Here is a 21,585-nt window from a genome sequence, read left to right as displayed (position 1 = left end):
CTCTATTGGTGTAAATTATTACAAAAGTAATGTGATGTGTGAATTAGCGATAAAACTATATATATATATATATATATATATATATATATATATATATATATATATATATATATATATATATATATATATATATATATATATATTATATTTAACAAATGCACACAATCATATATACATACAGAGTGACTCTATCAAGCTTTCTTGGGATGAGGTCGTTAACACCATGCCTTTTTCTTCCATGGCTGAGATACAAGTCATTCAACCAACCATCTCGTAAATAATTCCCTAATTAGAGTAAACAAAAAATAAATTTTTTTTTTCACGAAAATTTCCCAAAATGGTTTCCCCGTATAGGATCGAATTTTGCTCTCTTGCTGGTGAGGCGAGGTTGTGCCTTAATAAGCTCAGGTGTTCACACATACAAATATATATTTATTCATACACATATATGTACACACATACATATATACTTTATATACTGATGTATATACATATCTTAATATATATACATATATATACATAGATACATATATGTATATATATATTATACATGCATATATATTATATATATAATACATATATATTATATATATATATATATATATATATATATATATATATATATATATATATATATATATCTGTGTGTGCGTGTAGTTATGTTAGTGTTCCTTTAAGGTGCGCAGCTACTAACATTACAAACTACCTCTAATAACTGACCTTGCCAAACAGTCACGACTGATCCTGAACTTCTGTATCATTCCAAGGTTCTCCATCATCGATATCACTGCCGAGGGCGTCCGGGACTCCGGCAACTGGCGAGGAAAGTACCTGCAAAGGGACCTCGACAATGAGTACTCTGCGCAAGTTCCACATTTGGTCTTTTCTTAAATGTCACTGATAATTCGGACAAATATCGTGAGAGAGGGTCGCCTAGCTGGTTAAATAAAAAACACTAATTAATGGTACGACTGAATACCTTGTCTACTTAAGAGATCCACAAACACACTCACTCACAAACACATATACAGATATAAATACACACGCACACACACACACACACACACATATATATATACATATATATATATATATATATATATATATATATATATATATATATATATATATATATAGAGAGAGAGAGAGAGAGAGAGAGAGAGAGAGAGAGAGAGAGAGAGAGAGAGAGCTGCAATCACGGCTCCTGTACAAATCTATTTTCCTATATGAGAGGTTGGACTGCTGTACGAGCTAAGTACATCAAACATTACAATAAGAAAACAAGAAAATTAATTGAATATTTACTTTTCTCCAAGTAATAAATTTGAACCTAATCAATGTATGGTGGCAGATTAATCTGGGGATTTCGTCAGATTAGTTGTTTTGATGAGCTTGGGGAAATGGTTTTTAAATATAATATAATATAATATTATATAATATAATATAATATATGTATATATACATACACACGTACAGATATATATACATGTATATACATAAAACACGCTTTGACGGAATAATTGTTCACGATCCCAGTTACTACCGAAAATTAAAGCTGTGTCAGCATTTACTCATTTGTGCTGAACTTGTCATATTTATGGGGACGACTGCATTCCGTCATCAGTCGATGCCGCCAGGATTATCTGAAATGTCGTTTCCTGATCTGAAACCTGGTCTCTGATGGGTAGGTACGCCGCGTTAACGATCAGTACTTTTTCATGGTGTAATCTCTCTCTCTCTCTGGGCAGAAGCGTTCTGTTCGGTATTAGCAAAATTACTTATTCTTTCTTTATTTTTGTCAACATTTCCTTAATATTCTTTTCTTCAATACCTCCTATATATTTCTCTTTGTCTGTTTACAATTCAAATGTGTAAGCGTCAGAGGTACGGTAGCATGTAGCACTGACGTTGTGGTTCTGTATAGATATTTTCAGTGATATGTCGGGAGATTGGACCTTAGTTCCTAAGATGATGATCTGTACCTCCTCCCAGGTAGACACCGTCCTTGTTCCCATAACTGAAGATAATATTGTGAAAGGGAGACTGAAGATAATGGGTGTCACTCTCGCGTAGAGATCACAGGGAGTAGCTCCTCTTGATATTTTTGTTCTCAATACCTTTGTTTCCTCTGCCCTTCTGTATACATTACAAAGAATAATAGCTAAAGGCAGTATTTCTTTAGGTCCCTAAGACAAAGGCGCTCAAAATCTTCATCCACCTTTACCTGACGTCATCCTTAGTCAAGAGAAACAGAATGGTTGTCCACAGCAAGGAGAATGAACAAATGACTAACATAGAACTGTACACACGTTTCCATGTCTGGTAAGGAACCGCGAATCCCTCAAACTTAAATGAGTTAATCACACCAAAACTGCATAAATTTCTGCCATAAATTTTTCAAGGTGCCATCATGAAACAATTCGCTAAAAATCATCCCCAACAGTCTGAAATAAAACAACCGATTAAAAGGGCTGAAATATTATTGTCTACGGTGATCCAAGATTCAATCAGCTCTTGATAACAGAAGGTGCATAATTTTCTATGCTGAAACCCCAATTCATGTTCATATTCAATGAGATTGCATTCAATCTTCCACATGTGGACATTTTTGAGGCCAAAATACTGAAAATCATGGAGTGGCTGCATGGTTTGAGGCTGGTTAACCGATGAAACTGTGGTTTTATTACAGCTCAACAACATAATCAAATAAGGTACTACTTACTAGTCTGCCTGAGTCTCTTAGACTCATGTTGCTGCTAACAACTCTCTCTCTCTCTCTCTCTCTCTCTCTCTCTCTCTCTCTCTCTCTCTCTCTCTCTCTCTCTAAGAAAAGGGACACTGTATACAGTTTGAACAAGTGCGGGTGCATAGCCATTGTCAAACTGTTTCGGATGAAATGGCCAAGACCGCGTTCGACAGGAATACAGCGTACCAGTAATCTATTAAAATTTTCAGGAAATTTCAGGAAACTAAAAATCTAGTTTTCAGTACCCTTAAAGAGACGGGCCTGTGATTATTGCAATCTATAATCAAGCAGACACTTGGAATCGACACATAATGCAATTTTCCCTCATCTGGAAAATAGAACCGAAACGAGAAAAACCCGGCGGAAACTTTGTCACTCCAACTGTTTGCGTTGTCCTGGAATTCTCCAAAGTGTCTAGATCCAAAAGAAAATCTGGTGAGAGGAGGCTCAGGAAAACAAATATCAGGAGGAGGAATTCCAACCGAAGGCTGTTTGGTCTTGAAAGTTCGCTGAGGCAGATAAAAACTTTTCACAGGGTTAGTCAACAGTTATCCATCCGTAAATCTAGTTATACGCCAGCTTTTGTATTCATGCAATATTCTTCAGGAAGGAGATTATAGAAATAAGAGCACTCTGAGTGGCAGGTGTATATTTTGTGCTTCAAGTCACGAAGACAACTGCAATATGCAGTCGGTATTACTCAAGTTAAAGTATGCAACCTAAGTCGTTGAGATCCCAAACGAATCCAGTTTCCAAAAGGAGAGTAAAAAGAGGAGAGAAAATATGAGAATTGAGGTTCAGAGATACCTTCGCGGTTGTGTTGGTAACGACGAGATAAAGGAAGGAAAGATGAGAAAGGAAGATAAAACAGGGAGATAGAGCATGGATAAAAAAAAAAAAGAAACTGAAAGTAGAGTCAGAGGAGGGAAATGGGATATAGGAGAATGCGGGGGAGTAGAGGGATGGAGGCGAAGGCATTTCAAGGTCATTTTAGTAATGAACAGCTCCCGGGGGGGCTGGAGGAAAGGTCACTCCTCGTGAATTATTCTAATTGGTTCCAGTTCATGGCGACTCCATTCCACTACTTTAGGCAAAACGACTATAACCGTCGCGGCCAAATTCTTTGTCTCTGTCTGTTATTGTTTGTTAAAAAAGACGACATTATTTTTCTATTCCTATTTCCATTTCAGCTTTGTATAATCAAAATAGCCATATTAATCTCGAAAAGTCACATACATGAAGAAACATGAAGTAAAACCCTACAAGTAACACAATAAAATAGTTATGTACAGAAGCATGTCAACTGGTCCAGCAACAAGCGAAAGCAGAGAAGCATATAATAAAAGGGAAATTCATCCGTGACCTAACAAAAACGAGTCATATAAATTACATTCGAAATTCAATAAAAAAAAAAAACATACTGACTTCTACTTAAATTACAAGGCAGGTAATGGTCACGCAAGACAATACGGACATGAATCTCTCTGGTGAACATGGCTGCAACAGCCCACTGCGTGAAATTGTTTTGCCAAGCTAATTTAGTTTAATAACTTTTATCTTCTTTGTATGGAGTGACTATTCGTTCACAATTTATTGTGAACATACCATAGTCAAACCAAAATGTCAAGGCGGGTGACAGGAGGTTTCTCCTGGACTATATCGTTCGCAGTTAATTAAGAACATTTTGGTCATTTTACCGATAAGGAAACCGTCGTGCTTAACCCTAAAACCTCAGCGGTAAAGGCGGATCAAGCACTCAGATGGAGTGTCCGCTCCTCCCTCTCTATCCCAAATTTTCTTTGTTTTCGTTTCTTCTAAATGCGACATCGAGTAACCTTCGCGTGTGTGTGTTTGTGTATGCGCATATTATTCGTGTGTGTGTGTATATATATAAATGTGTGTATATATATACATATATGTGTATATATATAATTAAAGAAATATATATATATATATATATATATATATATATATATATATATATATATATATATATATATATATATATATATATATATACACACACACACACACACTACTTTAACATCTAAAACGATAGAGCCTATCAAAGAAACACAAAGGAAAGGTATGGTTGACACTTTACATGTATACAGATGCAGAGATTTGATAAGAGATAACCTTTTATAATCTTTGAACTGCACTACCTATCCCAGAGTAAGACTGCCTCCAAACTCCCTGTACGCCAAGTTGATCTTGCTGAATGATTTTATCGGGTATTGGGGTCACGTCTTTAAAGGACTGAAATTCCAGCTTGTATGATTAGGATTTAACCCGTGTCATGATACAAGCCATAAAATTCGTTTGGTCTTTCATCTTCGTCTATATATAAAGTATATATAACAGCGTTTTGCATATGTACATTGTCACTCACTTGACTCACCCTGTAAAGAAAGTACGCCCAGACGTGCTCTTTCTGCTTCAGCCGTGAATAAAGCGGAAAAAACTGAGAGACGTGGTCTCCTTGCTTCTGCCAGGTCGGTCGCATACGACTTTCCAAATTACTTTGCGAGAGAAAAGATAAAAAATGGGCCCTTGACCGATGTGATGAGAGTTTACGATCGGGCATGTGAAGCTACCGATATTCCAAGAAGGACTATGGAAAGAATCATCAAGGAAGGGAGAGATACGGAAGAAGAATTTGGAGAACCAACGTTCAATGGATCTAAAGTCAGATGTACACCATTTATAACAAGGACTTAGAAAAAAGAAAGAAACGACAGTGTGGGTGGAGGGATTGGTCTCGCCATCCAGCACAGAACTTAATCCGGCTTTACTATAAGCTGATGAGATTTTTTCCCTTTGTTTACAGGGGAAAATGTTCTCAACTTTTAGATTTAAATACGAAGCATTCTGACGAGACCTCCTGTCATCCGCCTTGACATTTTGGTTTGACTATAGTGTAATATTACAGAGGATGAAAACAACAAGTTCCGACCCAAAAGGACATTATGTACCATCTGCAGCTCGCCCAAGGAACTTTATTCTTCATATTTATGTAAGGGCCTGTGGTGAGAGACACTGACTTGAAGAAAAAATGAATGGTTGCACATTGCAATTTTACTTTACAGAGATCAGAATTAGCAAGGCAGCCAAGTCTGCTAAACTGTCCTGGTCATCTTCAAGGGATTATATTAGCTGGGCAGCCAAGTGCTAGTTTGTCCTTGGCATCTTAAGGTGATCATCTCAGTGGGCCAGCCAAGTTTCTTAGGCTGTCCTGCCCATCTTAGGGATTATCACTGGGGGCCACATAGGTTTGGTAATCTGTCCTGGCCATCTTAAGGGGATTATTAAAGCAGGTCAACCAAGTTTGGTAGTCCATCGTGCTTATCTTAAGGGGATTATCACAGTGGCCAGCAAAGTTTGCTAGTGCATCCTAGTTATCTCAAACATCTCATAGGGGTTATCAGAAAGGCTAGCCAAGCTTGCTATTCTGTCCAGGCACCTTAAGGGAATTATTACAGCAGGCCAGCTAAGTCTGACAGTCCGTCATGGCCATCTCAAGGGGGTTGTCAGAGTGGGTCAACCCAGAGCCGTATGGTTGCCCCCACAAAGTGCCTATTCTTTTTTGTAGTCTGCCCTTGCAAACTAGAGGCAATTAGCAAGGTGGGCCAAAAGAGTCTGCTGGTCCATTTTGGTCACTTACAGGCGGCCAGTAAGAGGGACACATCGTAATTGCTAGTATGTTCTGGCACCCTGGAAGAAAGTAACTTTCAGGTGCCATTCTTAATCTCTTCAGGTTCAGCCTATCACATTCATCTTTAAAAATCTCTATCAGTACTTCCCTCAGTTACTTTACTCTTTCAAGGGCCTTAAAGTAGTTCTTGACACATGAAAGAACATTTGTATTTATGTATTTATATATATATATATATATATATATATATATATATATATATATATATATATATATATATACAGTATATGTACTGTATATTATATATACATACATACATAAATACATATATATATATATATATATATATATATATATATATATATATATATATATATATATATATATATATATATATATATATATATATATATATATATATATATATATATATATATATATATATATATATGGGTTCTCATTAAATTACGAAGGTTTTTGTAGTTTATCAGTGGCTTAAACAGACAGTATCACGAATTTTTAGTAGACAGACTAGTACGACTCATATTCATTCTAAATAAACTCTTGTCTACTAGAACTGTAACAACACTGTGTTTTATGCACACACCTTTTATCATCTGGTGAAGCATTTCACCATAACTTAAATAAAAAAATAATATAAAGGCAAACAAACAACCACGTGTGAATAAATGAACAATACACCAATAACATACATAAAAGGTCACAGAAACATCAACCAAGTACTGTATTTGGGTCAACAGCACAATCCGCAAACAATCATTTCCCAAGATGAGAGCCAACAGACTGACAGACTGACAGTCAGACAGTCTGACCGGGAGACCCGCGAAGACCAGGAAACATGACATGTGAAAGATCCTTATGTTCGCACTGACGTGCAAACTTTCGTATCTTTTTGCGCATGCGCATATCCACATGTAGAATGGTACTCATTCATGTATGAGAATCAAAATGATAAGAGATAAGACTTAGAAAGCAAGTATCATAACTTCGAAAATCTAGTGCCTTCTTCCAGCCCAGGCCCGAAGAAGCAAAGCAAGAGGGAAAGAGAAGCAGGAAGAAAATGGAAAATATAGCAGCAGAAGGAAAGAAACATTACTTGCCCTCAAAGAATGTTTTAGCAACAGTTTTCCCCAGTGAACAAAGTATGGGATATTTCAATATGACGTTTTAAGACAAGTCGATTCTTAAATAGAGACTGTGACGCTGTCCATGTTTACTGACCCTATATAGACTCATAACAAAAAACAATACGATCGCCCCAACATGGCAGTATTTTACGAATTCAAATAATTGCAGTATTAGACTGCAGCGTATGCAATTCTTAACCAAGTAAACATGACGATTTCCAAATACTGTCCTTAAAAACGAAAGAGTTAGCGAAACCGTTACTGTCCTCTTATGTAATACAGTTATAGTATATTCGTCAAGACTTTCATAAAGAATGAAAACAAACAGGATTGCAGACGCACAAAATACAACAGTTTGTGTATCTGTGTGACGAGAGAGAGAGAGAGAGAGAGAGAGAGAGAGAGAGAGAGAGAGAGAGAGAGATTTTTGACGGAGGAAAAACATGAGGAAACGTAAATCTTGAATTATAATATTTTTATATGATTCTCGTAGGAAGGACGCGAAGCTCTTTTGAAACTCGGCAGTTGTATGAATTTCGTGCTATTTCTCAACTGTGAGCAAGATAAAGGCGACATTTTCAGCGCCACTACCGAAGATGCTTCGTAACCTGCTCCAAAAGTCAACATGAGATAACAAGGAAAATGAAGAATAAGATAACTGTAGCACTACTTCGATGCCGACCTAGCCTTGAGGAATTTAATATCGGATCGACACGACTGAGTAAAAGTCTGGAGGAAATATAATCCACAAAAGGTAAACCGGAAATCACACGCAACTTCAGTGTATATCAGAGGATGAATCAAACGCAATTTCGTCACAGAAATATTAGATTACACGTCAGAGTAAATCAACAACAAAATGCCACTGAAAATCGAACAGTACAAATATCATAAAAGGACAATCAAGGTGACAGCGACTCTCGAAGGGCGCCTGTTAAACCTTGAGTTGCGGCCGTGACATTTTAATGTCAAAAACGCGGTTGCATCTCTTGCCACAAATATCATCTCCTGTCAGCTTTCAGGGGCCAGGTAGGCTTATCGTTCCTCCCCTCTCCGATCTGTCTGTCAGATTAAGTGTGTGTGTGTGTGTGTGTGTGTGTGTGTGTGTGTTGTTTGCCTGTCACCTTTTAGGCAATCTGACTTCCAAATTTTTGGTCAAGCCTAAGTCTTTCAATGTTAATCACACCATTGAGTGGGTGAAGAAGTACTTTTGCTTCAAGGGTGAGATGAACCAGTTTCAGGTCTAGGGACGAACAGATTCACTCACAAACGAATAAAGCGTAGTTCTGGCGCCTACAGCCTATGAGATCGTAAAGGCAGCATCTACAGTACAGAGTTGCCATGAGATAGAGTAGAATTCACGAACTGTCTGGGAAAAATAATCCAGCTGGGGGGTATTTTATTTATTAGTTCTTTAGATAGAATTACAAATATACAAAGAAACAAAGCACACATTCGTTTTATTCTTGGGAATCGAATTTTAATTATTAAGTGGTTTAACCAGAGTCAACACATGATTATCATAAAGCTGGTCGTGAGAGTTTGTTTATAGTAGTAAAATTTAAATTTTATTTAATAAATGGTTGTATTTTACAAATTTCATAATTGGTTAAATCGAAAATGAAATTTTGGATAAAATTTCCTTAACTGATCTGTTTCCAAAACTTGACTTCGCTGTTGGTCGATGTTTTTGACATTTACGTAATCGCTCTGGTAAGTTCTGGTACACTTCACAGCGAATCTCGTTCACCAATAGTATTTTATTTTTAAATCACAAAGAAACCAAACTTTAAAATCAGAATAAGATTAATAAGCATGCAAACAATACAATACATAAAACTGGCAGAAAAATAACATGAAATAACAAAATTCAATGAAACATTTTGAAACTTAAAACTATCGTTCGGTAAAATTAGAGAATTGAAATACGAAGCACGTGGATCTTTAAAATCTCAATAACTGTGAACATTTACTTTTACTACTGCATTCGAATATTTATTTTTAAGGCTCAACTACTTAAATTAATGTCGATATCTAGGAATACGCGTTCCAATCTAAAAAAAAAAGAGAATAATATTTCCTCCGTATTTGAGTGACACTGTTTGTCATGACGTCACTCATCGTGTGGGCGGGAAAACAAACCATTTAACATAAATCAGTAGATTGTCAACTTTATCGATATGGGTCTTCATAAACGCGGCAAGCTTTAATTAAATTACATGAAATAAGGGTTATATGGATAAACAGCTGAATAAAAAAGAGAAAAAATAGGTAGAATTTAAAAAATGATAGGATTAACATCCCAAGTGGGAAGGCGTAACTCAAGATGAATTTTAGCTTTCTTTTTTTATTACTGAATTTTAGCTTTTTTTTTTTTTTTTATTACTGTAAGTCTGTTATAAATGGGAGCCGTGGCGCAGCGGTTAGACCGTTAGAGCAATGGTCTGCTAGTCGGAAGGTCCGCGGTTCGTACCCCAGTCTTGGCGGCGTGCTTCCCTTGGAAAAGGATTGATTGATTAATTGTGGGTTATCTGGTGTCACAACTACCAGGGTCACTGACGCCGAATGCTAAATGTGATCTTTTCAAAAAAGGAAGTGTAACCCAATTCCTCACTCGACCCAGGTGTACAAGTGGGTGCTGAGTAGCAGGGGGTAGAGCGGCGACAGACTGGCGTCCTGTCACGGGGGGAATTATCACTAGTTCACTCAACACCACGGAAACCGGGTATTAGCACCGGCTCTATGGGCCCTTAGGCCTAGAGGGAACTTACTTAGTCTGTTATAACAATCATGTTGGCTTTATTCCATAATGTTCCGTTCATAAGAATGAAGGATTTATATTGTCTTAACGTCTGTCGTAAAAATTGGGCATATATATTAATATAGGTCCACTATAAATATTAGACCTTTGTACTTCTCTTTATATGCCTATTATAAACATGACACTACAGTATATCCTTATAATAAGGATTTGATCTTTATATCACTACAGACCCCTCATATGAATTGGATATTTGTATCAGTACAGATCTATTATATGAATCAAGGCTTTATGTCATTATAGAGCTATCGTATTCAGTGCATTTTTTAAGATACTTTGTTTTATTTTAGTATGTCTTTCCCTTGATAATGATCTACGCTTCACACACATGTTAAATGTAGATTGTCATTTGAATAATTTTACATATACATAGATAGGGTAGGATCTATGCATATTTTCTTCTTCATCATCTCCACTATAATTTTCACCATCTTTTAAAATCTTTTTATCACTTTTAGCTGTTGCCCTGAAAGCATCCAACCGTCACGAATTACCGTAGCAGCCTTGTGGGGATGGATGGCTGCTAGTGGTCCAAGGAAACTTAAAGAAACTGACGCACGAATGAACAGTTCCCAGTATATTAGCATTCTAGAGGAAGTTTTGGTGCCATCAGTGAGAGCCCAGCTAATCCTCGAGCCAGAAACAATACATACAGTCATGGACGACTCTTCTATCCATAATGACCACACTGTAAAAGACTGGTTCAGAGAACATCCACACGTAATCAGAATCGAATGGCCAGCAAAGTCGCCTGACTTAAATGTAATTGAAAGTCTTTATGGTTATATAACTAATAAAGGGGATGTAAGTAATATTAAGGCCAGGGAGCATTTAATCACACATGCTAGGTCAATCTGGGAGTCATTTAATCTTAAACGAATAGAAGTAAACTTTTGTGAAAAGATAGTGGGTTCAATGTCTACGAGATTAAGTACGTTAATTGACAATAGGGGTTCATACTTGAGTAAATGAGAAAGAAGGTGGGGGTGGTGGGTGGCACGAATCTTTAAATTCTATTATAATTATAGTTTCATTTAGTATTGGTTTGACTATGCAATGCATTCATTTGTTTATTTATCTACTCATTTATTTGCATTTATACCTTATGAGAAACATACAGGTCTATGTGAAAAATATTGTATACATTGTAAATATATTGTTGAGTATGGATGAATATATTTATTCATATTATATTAACATTTCATTTACGCAGTATCTTGAAGGACACTGTTGTAGTTAGTCGCAGCAATGCTGAGCAAACAAATGCATAAGGTTATGGCAAAAGAATGGGAATTTATTTTAAGAGAAGCAAGCATCGCAGCTTTCGCATCACCAAGCGCTTTCTCTCTCTCTCTCTCTCTCTCTCTCTCTCTCTCTCTCTCTCTCTCTCTCTCTCTCTCTCTGTCATTCTTATAATATTGGCATCTGCTAAAACCAAAAAGAACAAAAAGGAAAGCATTAGGAAGAAATTTAATGATAAAAAAAGGAGCACTCATTATTTCCTCTACGGGTCTACTTTTTCCTGTAGTAGGCTACATTTAAACTGGTGACAGTCTGAGTGCTGCTACTACAGTATGTCATTATTGTCAGGGGACAGAACGTGAGGGATGGCCTGTGAAAGTTGCCAGTTACTATTTTATAAACTCATCCGAAACGCACTGAAAAATGTGCCAGAACTTTCCCGAGCGACTGTACTGTACAATGTGATAAACTGTTAATGGTGACTTGCATTCTCTGCATACAGGAATTGCGTCTCGTAAGTTGTTCATTAATATTCACGGGTATAACGAGTATGACCAATTCGAAAACGGTAGAATAACTGCAACATGGAGCTCTTTTTGGTTTGAAGAACGCCACAATTCAGTGACGAGCTGGATTTGTCTTACTGCATCGCTGTCTGGTTCAGTACTTCATAAATATCACTGTATTTGGAGGATGTATCGATCTATAGTGAAAGTTCAATATCGCATTATGCATGAATGATGAAAAGCCAACTGTGGCTAGGTTCTCGTGTCACTGACAGGTTACACAACAGTAGAGAGTAGTGAGGGGGTAATTATGCACTACTTCTGAAGGGTTCAGCATACAAAGAGGAGAGGGAAACCATGCACTCTTTCTGAAAGGTTCAATGCAGTGAAGATGGTCTCCATAATCTACATTTGAAGGGTGCAACATAAAGTAGGGAAAGTGTATTCATGCATTATTTATGAAAGGTACATCGAACAGATAGACGAGGGTGCCCTTGTACCGTGTCTGAACGATACAACGCACAATAAAGCGAGGGTATCCACACATTGCACTGGAAGGGAATTACGCAAAGTGGGGAAGCGGTATGAAACACCATTCGGAAGGATATTATAACGCATAAGGAAAAGAGAGTACTTCTGGCACAATATTGAAAAGGTTGGCAGTGCACTGGGGTGAGAGGGCATCCATGCTACTTATTTGGAAGGCAAATCGTATCCCAAAAGTAGAGTATGAGGGAAAAACTAAAATTATACACAAGGCTGAAATGCCGAGAAAAAAATTATCTAGATCTTCACTGTATAAACGACAAGACTTGCTGAAAATATGTTATCAGAAATCCCTACTATCCGTGATATGTACTGACTTAAATGCAAATATTTGCGTAAGTAATATTATGGATTAAACAGAAAACCTACGAGCCGAAAAAATTTGTAAACAGATAATGCGAAGTTGATTCAATTATAAGATGCAATGACTTTACTGATTTTTGTCCATATAGTTAGAAAGATTGAAACGTGTATGACGTGATCATCAGCTCGACAATTCCTGAACTCTGTGAAAATATAAACCTAAAGTACCAACAGCAACAGTGCACAACACTGTTAATGTAAACAAATCCTGATAACGGCCCGTAGATCTCGAAGGAATTGCAACAGCAAATAAAAAAAAAAGTCCTGCAAACAGCATCATATCAAGACAAACACGCGCTAAGGGGGAAGAGAATATATACGAGATCGCTTTCGACAACATAAGTTATTGAAAAACGTCTCAGACGGGAGGGGAGCCTCCCTTCCACCCCCCGACCCGGCAAGCTGCACTCGGACAAGGTTGCTTTAAAATCTCATGGATATGGTCATCATGAGCTGCGGTCAATATTTTGTTGGGAGCGATGCGCTCGCTGGAGGAAATGCAAGCAAATCTCATTAAGAGATGCTTGGTCATTTATCGTAGGTAGGATAACTCTTACGCGTTTATATATTTTTCTTAATGGAATGAGGCCAATGGGAAGGGGGCAACCTAAATCCCTTTTCTGGCCCAGGTCCAAAGTGAAAAAGGGAGAGAAAGGGAGAAGGGTGAGGCTTAACACGAAGGAAGCGACAGACTTGCCTCTCAAAGGAAAAGTTTACAAGATAAAGTTTTTTAGGGTAAAATAAAAAAAAAAGGCAAACATCGTTAAAATTCTTTTCATTCCAGGAGTTTCGCCGCTGTTATTTAGAAAGACTTGTACAGCCATTTCACGTGTAAACCTAAGATACTCAGTGAAAACCGAATAAAAAATAAAAACGAATGAAGCACTCAAAAGGAGTATCATCAAAGAGAAAACAGAATAAAAAAAAAATACGAATACTGCCAATATGTTTTCATTACAAGCATACCAGAACTGACATTCAGATTCATCATCATACTTAACATGCGAAAACAATGTAATACTCTGCTGTCTGCTGAGGCAAAAAGAAATATCAAAGAGAATTGCAACAAAGAACAAAAACGAAACTGCAGAATTGTATCTCGGCAACATTTCATCTGGAATCTGCTAGTGATTTGAGTATGTCGCCACAAGACTTACTTGACGGCGCCTAATAATTTTTTTTTTAATCCAGTGGGGTTTTTAAGTTTATAGTTGAAGCTGGTCTACTTCAAAAATTATATGCACAGTAATAAATGAATATTCTGTTGTTTACTACGATCTTGCATACCATGTTTTATGATTCGAAGACGTAGGAATACTTATAATTTTTCTGAGTTCTTTTGAGAGACATTTATTATATACGGGAGTATACATATGAATAATTTAGTACGCACACACACAAACACACAGACACACACATTATATATATATATATATATATATATATATATATATATATATATATATATATATATATATATACATATACATATACATATACATATATATATACATATACATATACATATACATATACATATATATATATATATATATATATATATATATATATATATATATACATATACATATACATATACATATACATATACATATACATATACATATATATATATATATATATATATATATATATATATATATATATATATATATATATATATATATTATTTTCGACGTCAGTGACCACTGGTGCATTCATTACAAACGAATATCGGTTCACAATAAAAATAGATCACAAATATAAAATATGTTTTAAAAAACATTTTTCTTTTTTTAAAACTTTCGCACATTTACGTATATCTGTTTCCACTCGCTTCATAAAAAAAAAACGAATGAAAACGGGAAAAATGAAACTGGAACATATATGCAAGAAATAAAAAAAAAGGAAAAACTCGAAAATACACAGCTGCTCTATTGAAAATTCAAACCAGCAACAGACAGAAATGAAGTTGCTGAAATGAATAAAAGTGATGTTCAAGACTATATCCCCGCGCAGAAATAAATTTGTGGATACATATTTGTATACTGACAAACGAATCTAGTATTTCAAAAATTTCATCCCACTTGCGGGTACGTGTGGAAGCAAATATACCAAGAGAAACATTTACCATTCCCAAAATTAATGTCAGCGGCTTAACGATTTACAGTGCACTAAAGGAAGAACATCAAACAGTTCATGGCTCAGATTTCTGTCTGCGCTGACTGATACACACACACACACACACACACACACACACACACACACACACACACAGACACACACACACACACACACACACTATCTCTGTTTCCCTCCCCGTTACTAAAAATACAAGTATTTCTGTCTTTTTTTTTTTAGCTGAAAGAGTTGGATACTACCGTGTGCCGTAACGCAGTCTTGGGTGTCTTCGAAAATGGTTATCTGATAAAACCTACAAATACACTGCAAAATCTTTATTAAGAGTCTTTACTGGTCTTAGCTAATTCAAGCTACTGGTTGTATGCCGACATTTTTTCTCTGCTAGCAAGGCTACATTCCTTCAACACATATAGTGTAAAATTGTAATATACTGCAATTTGGTCGGAGAATTAAGATACAATGATAGTAGATGACTACTTAACTTCTCGATTCCCTGATATATGGCTTGTTCTGCAGTGTAAACCTCGAATTGAAATTTTGGGAATAGAAAAAATAAAAACTTAATTAGCCCCAGCTTCTTGATGTGATATGATCGAACTTATATCTGTCAGCTTAGAGAATAAATCGTCCTTTTTAACCACTGACTTTTTAATTGAGTTTCGGATCCATCGCGCGAGGCACTAATCGCCTCATTTATCCGGCTAATGACAGAGGATAACGTTCATATCAGCTTTGACAGCTGCCTGGATAGCAATCAAAGTGATTATGAGAGAGGAGGGTGATTAGTTACGGGTATTATTCACCGTACAGATAGATGGAAAGCTGAAAATACAGATGATAACTTCAATAAACTTCGTAAAGAAATTACTTCAACGACGTCAGTCACTACCACGGAGGGAAACACTGCATTTGGCAAAGTAAAGTCGAACACAAACCTGTCGGGTATAATTATTCTATTCTCTCAGATACACGGCAGAAGGTGCAGTCGAACATATACCTTTTTATCATAACTCTTTTGGAAGTCATGGGAAGCTGTGTGTGTGTGTGTGCGTGTGAATCGTTAGGTGCATCCAAACTTCTGTAAAACATTTCATAAACAAACGTCGGCAACTTACTGCATACATATCACAACCACGTTGAAAACAAGTGAACGCCCGTAAGTGGAGAACGGATCTTTGGCAAATGTTGGATAATATGAAATGCTGGTTGGGACTACCAATAAGTCGCTGACTTGTATTTACTCTGTTATATGTGTGCGATACGTTGCCGACGTACGTTTACGACATGTTTTACTTGATTGTGAACGCACCCTAAGACAGAGACATCTCAACACTTTCCATTCCTTCAACAAGATAAAAGGTCTTGCCTGCTATGATGATATTGTAGTTCGCTAAAAAGGTACACCATAACACACTGGGGTTCTTTTATTCTTGGCTCATTTTTTTTTGCTGTTAACTCTCGCATTATCCTCCGACTAATTTATTTTACGGATGACTACAGCGTCTAAGCGTAGTTTTCGGTGTGAATTATCAGGCTCATAAACAATATTTCTATAAGTATTTGAATTAACTTTTCATTGCAACAATCGCAAAGTTGCATTAAAACCTATAAACAAATTGTGAAGTAGTGAAAAAGGGAAACTTATAAGGAGAACAATCGTACGGTAAAATAAAACAGAGAAAGAATATAGAGAATCGCAAAACGATAGTTTGCTATTGATGCACTTTTCCACAAAATTTAGAAGGTAATAATAGAAACCTACTGGTATGTGGGTCACAGGTGAAGGATTAATCCAGTAAATTTTTCGTGGGACCCAAAGAGATTCAGTACGCTCCTTCACAGAAAATGTCATGGAAAACTGTCGACAAGTTTTCGCGTAAAGCTGCCAGACAAACAAATAAATCAGGAAGTGATATTCAAGTCTCACAGCCATTCATAATTCGCAGAAAAATGATGACTAGACACCATGAAGAATAATATAGCGTTGTAATCTAACATGACATGCTGAGGTGTCATTCTTACTAACGGTGATTTTAGCTACAAGATCGTTTTCTTCCCTTGATATATTGATCAAACTAGAATGAATCAATTATTAGATCACACGGTTAGGTTACCATAACTATCGGCAGCATTGAATAAACATATGAATTTTCGTACACTGAATATTTCTGTTACGAAATAACGGGGAAAGCTCTGTTAGAGAGAGAGAGAGAGAGAGAGAGAGAGAGAGAGAGAGAGAGAGAGAGAGAGAGAGAGAGAGTTTATCTTACTCAACTGTAATGAATGCTCTGTATATCGTCATATATTAACTTAATTAATGTATAAATATCTACTGTTACGATCTGGCACCTTGAACAGCTGTTTTTGTGAGCATAATCGGTTTTGTTCAATTTCAACCAGCTTTGACGAAACGCCACGTATTTCGTTCGAATTCAGGTTCGACAACAATTTCAGAGACGAAGTGGATTTGTCAAATCTGACATGGAAATCCTAGTCAATCAGCTGTATAACGCAAGCGAATGTTGGACTTACGCACGTCACATTCCATCATGCTTTCATTTCGTTTGCCCAGCCTGATTAATCAAATTCAGATCTCGGTGAAAGACTCCAGGAATCTTTCAATATCCACAATACCAACATTGTTTTAGGATGAAGCCGGTGTTGATTTTGTCGACAAAGAAAAAAACGTCACGCGATGAAAACTGACAACGTTTTGAAATCCTTTGCACGTATACTACATGAAAAAACGAAAACACAACTGAAAATATTAGAAAATGTATATTATCGAAGACTAGTAGTGCTTTTTACATCGACTGGCTGGGTTTTAATAAGTTTAAGACTTGTTGAATTAGCAACCAGTGGCTTAAGTGGAGTAAGTGATTCTACTGTAGGTTCCAAACTTTTCCATGGGTTATAACAAAATGAAAAAAAAAACCTACTTAAATACATACCACAAAATCACACCATTTAAGATACCCAAATGTTAGAAAAAAAAAAATTCAATTACAGTCGGGAGGTAAACAAGAATTTTGAGAATATTGCAAAGGCAACATCTCCTACCGACCTTGGACCAAACACACCCTCTTCTTCAAGAGCATTCCGAGTGATAAAATGTTGAAGACACCATAATAAGTCTTGCATTGCTAAATAACTCCGAATAGACGTGCTTGTGAAAAAACGAATGGCCCCTTGACAGCAGTTATTTATTCGTAAGAGGGTTATGGTCAAGGTCCCAAGTTATTAACCTTGGTGTTACCGGAAAGGGCATCATTGGTAAAATATGTATGGAACATACGGTCGATCTCTTCAAGTTCAAAAGTTGTGACCAAGGTTAAAGTTTGGGACGAAAAGCATAATGAACTGTCACTGTAATAAGATTTTACAGCTTAAGGATTACTGATAGGTTGGGGAACCCTATTACTAATCAAAACTCATGACAGCAGACAGTAGTTTGAGTGCTATGAAAGCGCTTGAGAGAAGCCTGGTGCAATTACATCATTGCCATTAATAAGACCTTCCGTATAATTTAAATACGAAAGAACAAAGAAGTCACTAATTAAAGTACGTAGCTACGTGAGTAAAAGGCAGGGTTATTTGTTGAAGTCCCGACTTCTGAAGGGAACTTATATACATTTTATATGACACTAAGGCTTTCTAGATGAGATAAAGTGCTTTTTTTTTAACTAATTTTATTTTTTGTACTAAATGATAAAAAATATCTTATATACATCTCTTACCAATTTGTGTTTTTAAAACTAAATTATCCTTAAAAAAATTTTTGGAGCACTAATTCTACGCAAAATGTGAACAGTCAATGCAGCTCCTGAGAATTCCTCTAATCTAATCGAGACACTCGCTGTCACTAATACACAAATATCTAATTAATCAGAGAAACTAAACGCCTGAATAAGAATACTTACCTAAAGGAGCAGAAATCTTTGTTGAAATCACTGGGTTCCAGAACCTCTGCTTGCACCAAGCGATCGACTTCTTCCTTCGTCACCTGTAAAGAGAGAGAGACGATAAATGAAAACTCGGAGAGCAGTTAATTTCATATTTGCAATACGGCAAGCCACGGCCGAGGCAACCTATCGTTAAAGAAATCGGACGCACAGATGAGCAGCAGGTAACCAGGGAATGATAATGTAACCTTCATCCTCGCTGACTACAGATAATTACAGCACTATGCTGTGGTTACACCGAACATCACTACTCAAGGAGTGAGTGCAACTTTTGTCGTCGAACACACCTCTTTTATTAATTTTTTTTTTATTTTGCATTTAATACGTGACACTTCACAGAGTTGGATCACGTCCCTTACGCGGCAATTGAATCAATCATCCTCCGAGATAGTTAGAGAAACGTTGCGGCCATGGATAAGGCTAAATAGTAAAACAAACTGGTAAAATATGAAGGCGTATTGATTAATTGCTTATAAACTTATGTTACGAGGCGTCGGAACGACTGTGGTCATCCACGAAAAAAAAAAAAAATTCAATAACGGACAAATATTCGCGACTTCAGGACTTCCCGTGCGTAAACAAACGTAAATGAGCAAATAACTACAGTTTTCGTCAACTGTCGTGCAATAAGAATAAAAGAACATTTACTGCTATGGCCATTTCGAAGAGCAAGGAAAATAACTAAACAGGTAATTATAATGCCTAATCGTTGTACCATGCGTCCATGAGGTTAAATAGTAAAACAAACTGGTAAAATATGAAGACGTATTGATTAATTGCTTATGAACGGTAGGTGTTCCGCGATGATGGGAAATTCATAAAAAAATGTGAAAAGTGGCTATCAAGGTCTGTTTACTAATGAGTAGGTAATTATCAATGGCACATTTGCTTTAGCAAGGAAAAATAACACAGTAACTCTCGTCGACATAATATGCAATTTCACGAAATCAAAAGCTAACAAATATCTCTGCTTAATGACGATTCCACAGCAAAAGCAAACCCTTTAAATCAAGCCCTTTAAATCCGGACCATGTATCGAATTCTGGGCAAAAAAGAAGAAGGCTTTTTTTTCGAATCTTCCATTGCGGAAACGTCACTTAATGGTTGCACGATGGTGGTGGGGTATCTATATATTACTTCTTTTTTTTTTTTTTTTAAGTCCCACATCTCACAGCCACCTCACATGATTACATTTGAATCTCACCAGTCACACGTCGACCCTTCTTATTTATGAAAATTAAGTTAACAGGAAGTCCCGCATACAAAATGCGTGTAAAAACTTAGTTCCATGTTCAATATTCAAGAGGTGCTGCAGAAAATTTCCGGATGATAAGAGGAAAGACCTGTAAAATCGACGAATAAATAAATGGACCACGAAGAAAGACGCGAGTGAGCGATTATATATATATATATATATATATATATATATATATATATATATATAGATATATATATATATATATATAATATTATATATACATATATATATCTATATCTATCTATATATATACTTATATACATATATTTATATATATATATATATATATATATATATATATATATATATATATATTTATATATTACATATATATTTTATAGCATAGGCCACAGAGACGGGCAGCTTAATACCCTTTTCTAGCCCGTGCCCGAGGCAAAAAAAAGAAAAGAGAGGAGAAGGAAGACAGCGACAGACCTATTTTTTCTTTTGAAGGATGCACGTACAAGCCAGGGAAAGCACTGGCAGGAAGGGAATCAAAACCATGCCAGCAGATGCTTGTAACGACAGGTGTTGACGTCAATGCAATAAACATAAAACTGCCTGTTTGTTGATACAAGATGAGGGGAAAAATGACGCGGGAAAGACTTCAAAAGCATGCAAATTACGACTATGAATAAACATACTCCTTGAAAATAGGAGGAAAAATACGCGCTGAAAATGAACCAAAACACACCCGAATTTTTTTTTTCCTGCATATAAGTGAATCCATAATCGTCGACCTAAAGATTCACGAGCGATACCAGTTTTTCTTTATGGCAAAGACGGTAATATCTATCTTGTCTTGATGGTATTAAGAAATGAAAATGGAAGGCAGATACATTAGAGCGGCTGATACTGAGCTAAGAAGTAAAATGACAATTGAAAGTCAGTTACCCATTCCATCTTATCAACAACGTTCATTTTAATGTCCAAACTGCATGACATTTTTTTTTTATCATTTTATGAGTGAATGAAACAATGACTCCATAGAACACTATTGCTTAGGGTGTGCGCGCAACCTGGTAGCTTCAGTAGAGTCGAATGGTTATTACTGTCCCTCTTCCAAACCAACGACTATCACACTGAGGCCTATCAAGCGCACGCCTACGCCCTTTAGGCGTAACCGCCTCTTGCAAAGGCAAGATAAATCAGGGCAGTTAAGGAGTAGTTTTCATACTGGGTAAGAAATTCTAAAG

The 21,585-nt window shown here is 36.4% G+C and overlaps 1 protein-coding gene across 6 annotated transcripts in view; it reads right to left on the bottom strand.

Moving 5' to 3' along the window:
• The window catches only part of LOC136848752 (cGMP-dependent 3',5'-cyclic phosphodiesterase-like), a 593,212-nt gene that overhangs the window by 15,527 nt on the left and 556,100 nt on the right, over window positions 1–21,585 (bottom strand). For all 6 annotated transcript variants that reach the window (XM_067121325.1, XM_067121322.1, XM_067121323.1 and 3 more), the window contains 2 exons: window positions 19,090–19,172; window positions 721–831 (listed from right to left, as the gene is read on the bottom strand). In XM_067121325.1, the coding sequence (XP_066977426.1) occupies window positions 721–831; window positions 19,090–19,172 (194 nt within the window). The remainder of the gene's footprint in view (window positions 1–720; window positions 832–19,089; window positions 19,173–21,585) is intronic.

The sequence above is a fragment of the Macrobrachium rosenbergii genome, chromosome 19, assembly GCF_040412425.1.
Source record: "Macrobrachium rosenbergii isolate ZJJX-2024 chromosome 19, ASM4041242v1, whole genome shotgun sequence".
Taxonomy (NCBI): domain Eukaryota; kingdom Metazoa; phylum Arthropoda; class Malacostraca; order Decapoda; family Palaemonidae; genus Macrobrachium; species Macrobrachium rosenbergii.
The sequence above is the reverse complement of the archived record's forward strand: the minus strand, read 5'-3'. Positions and strand labels throughout refer to the sequence as shown.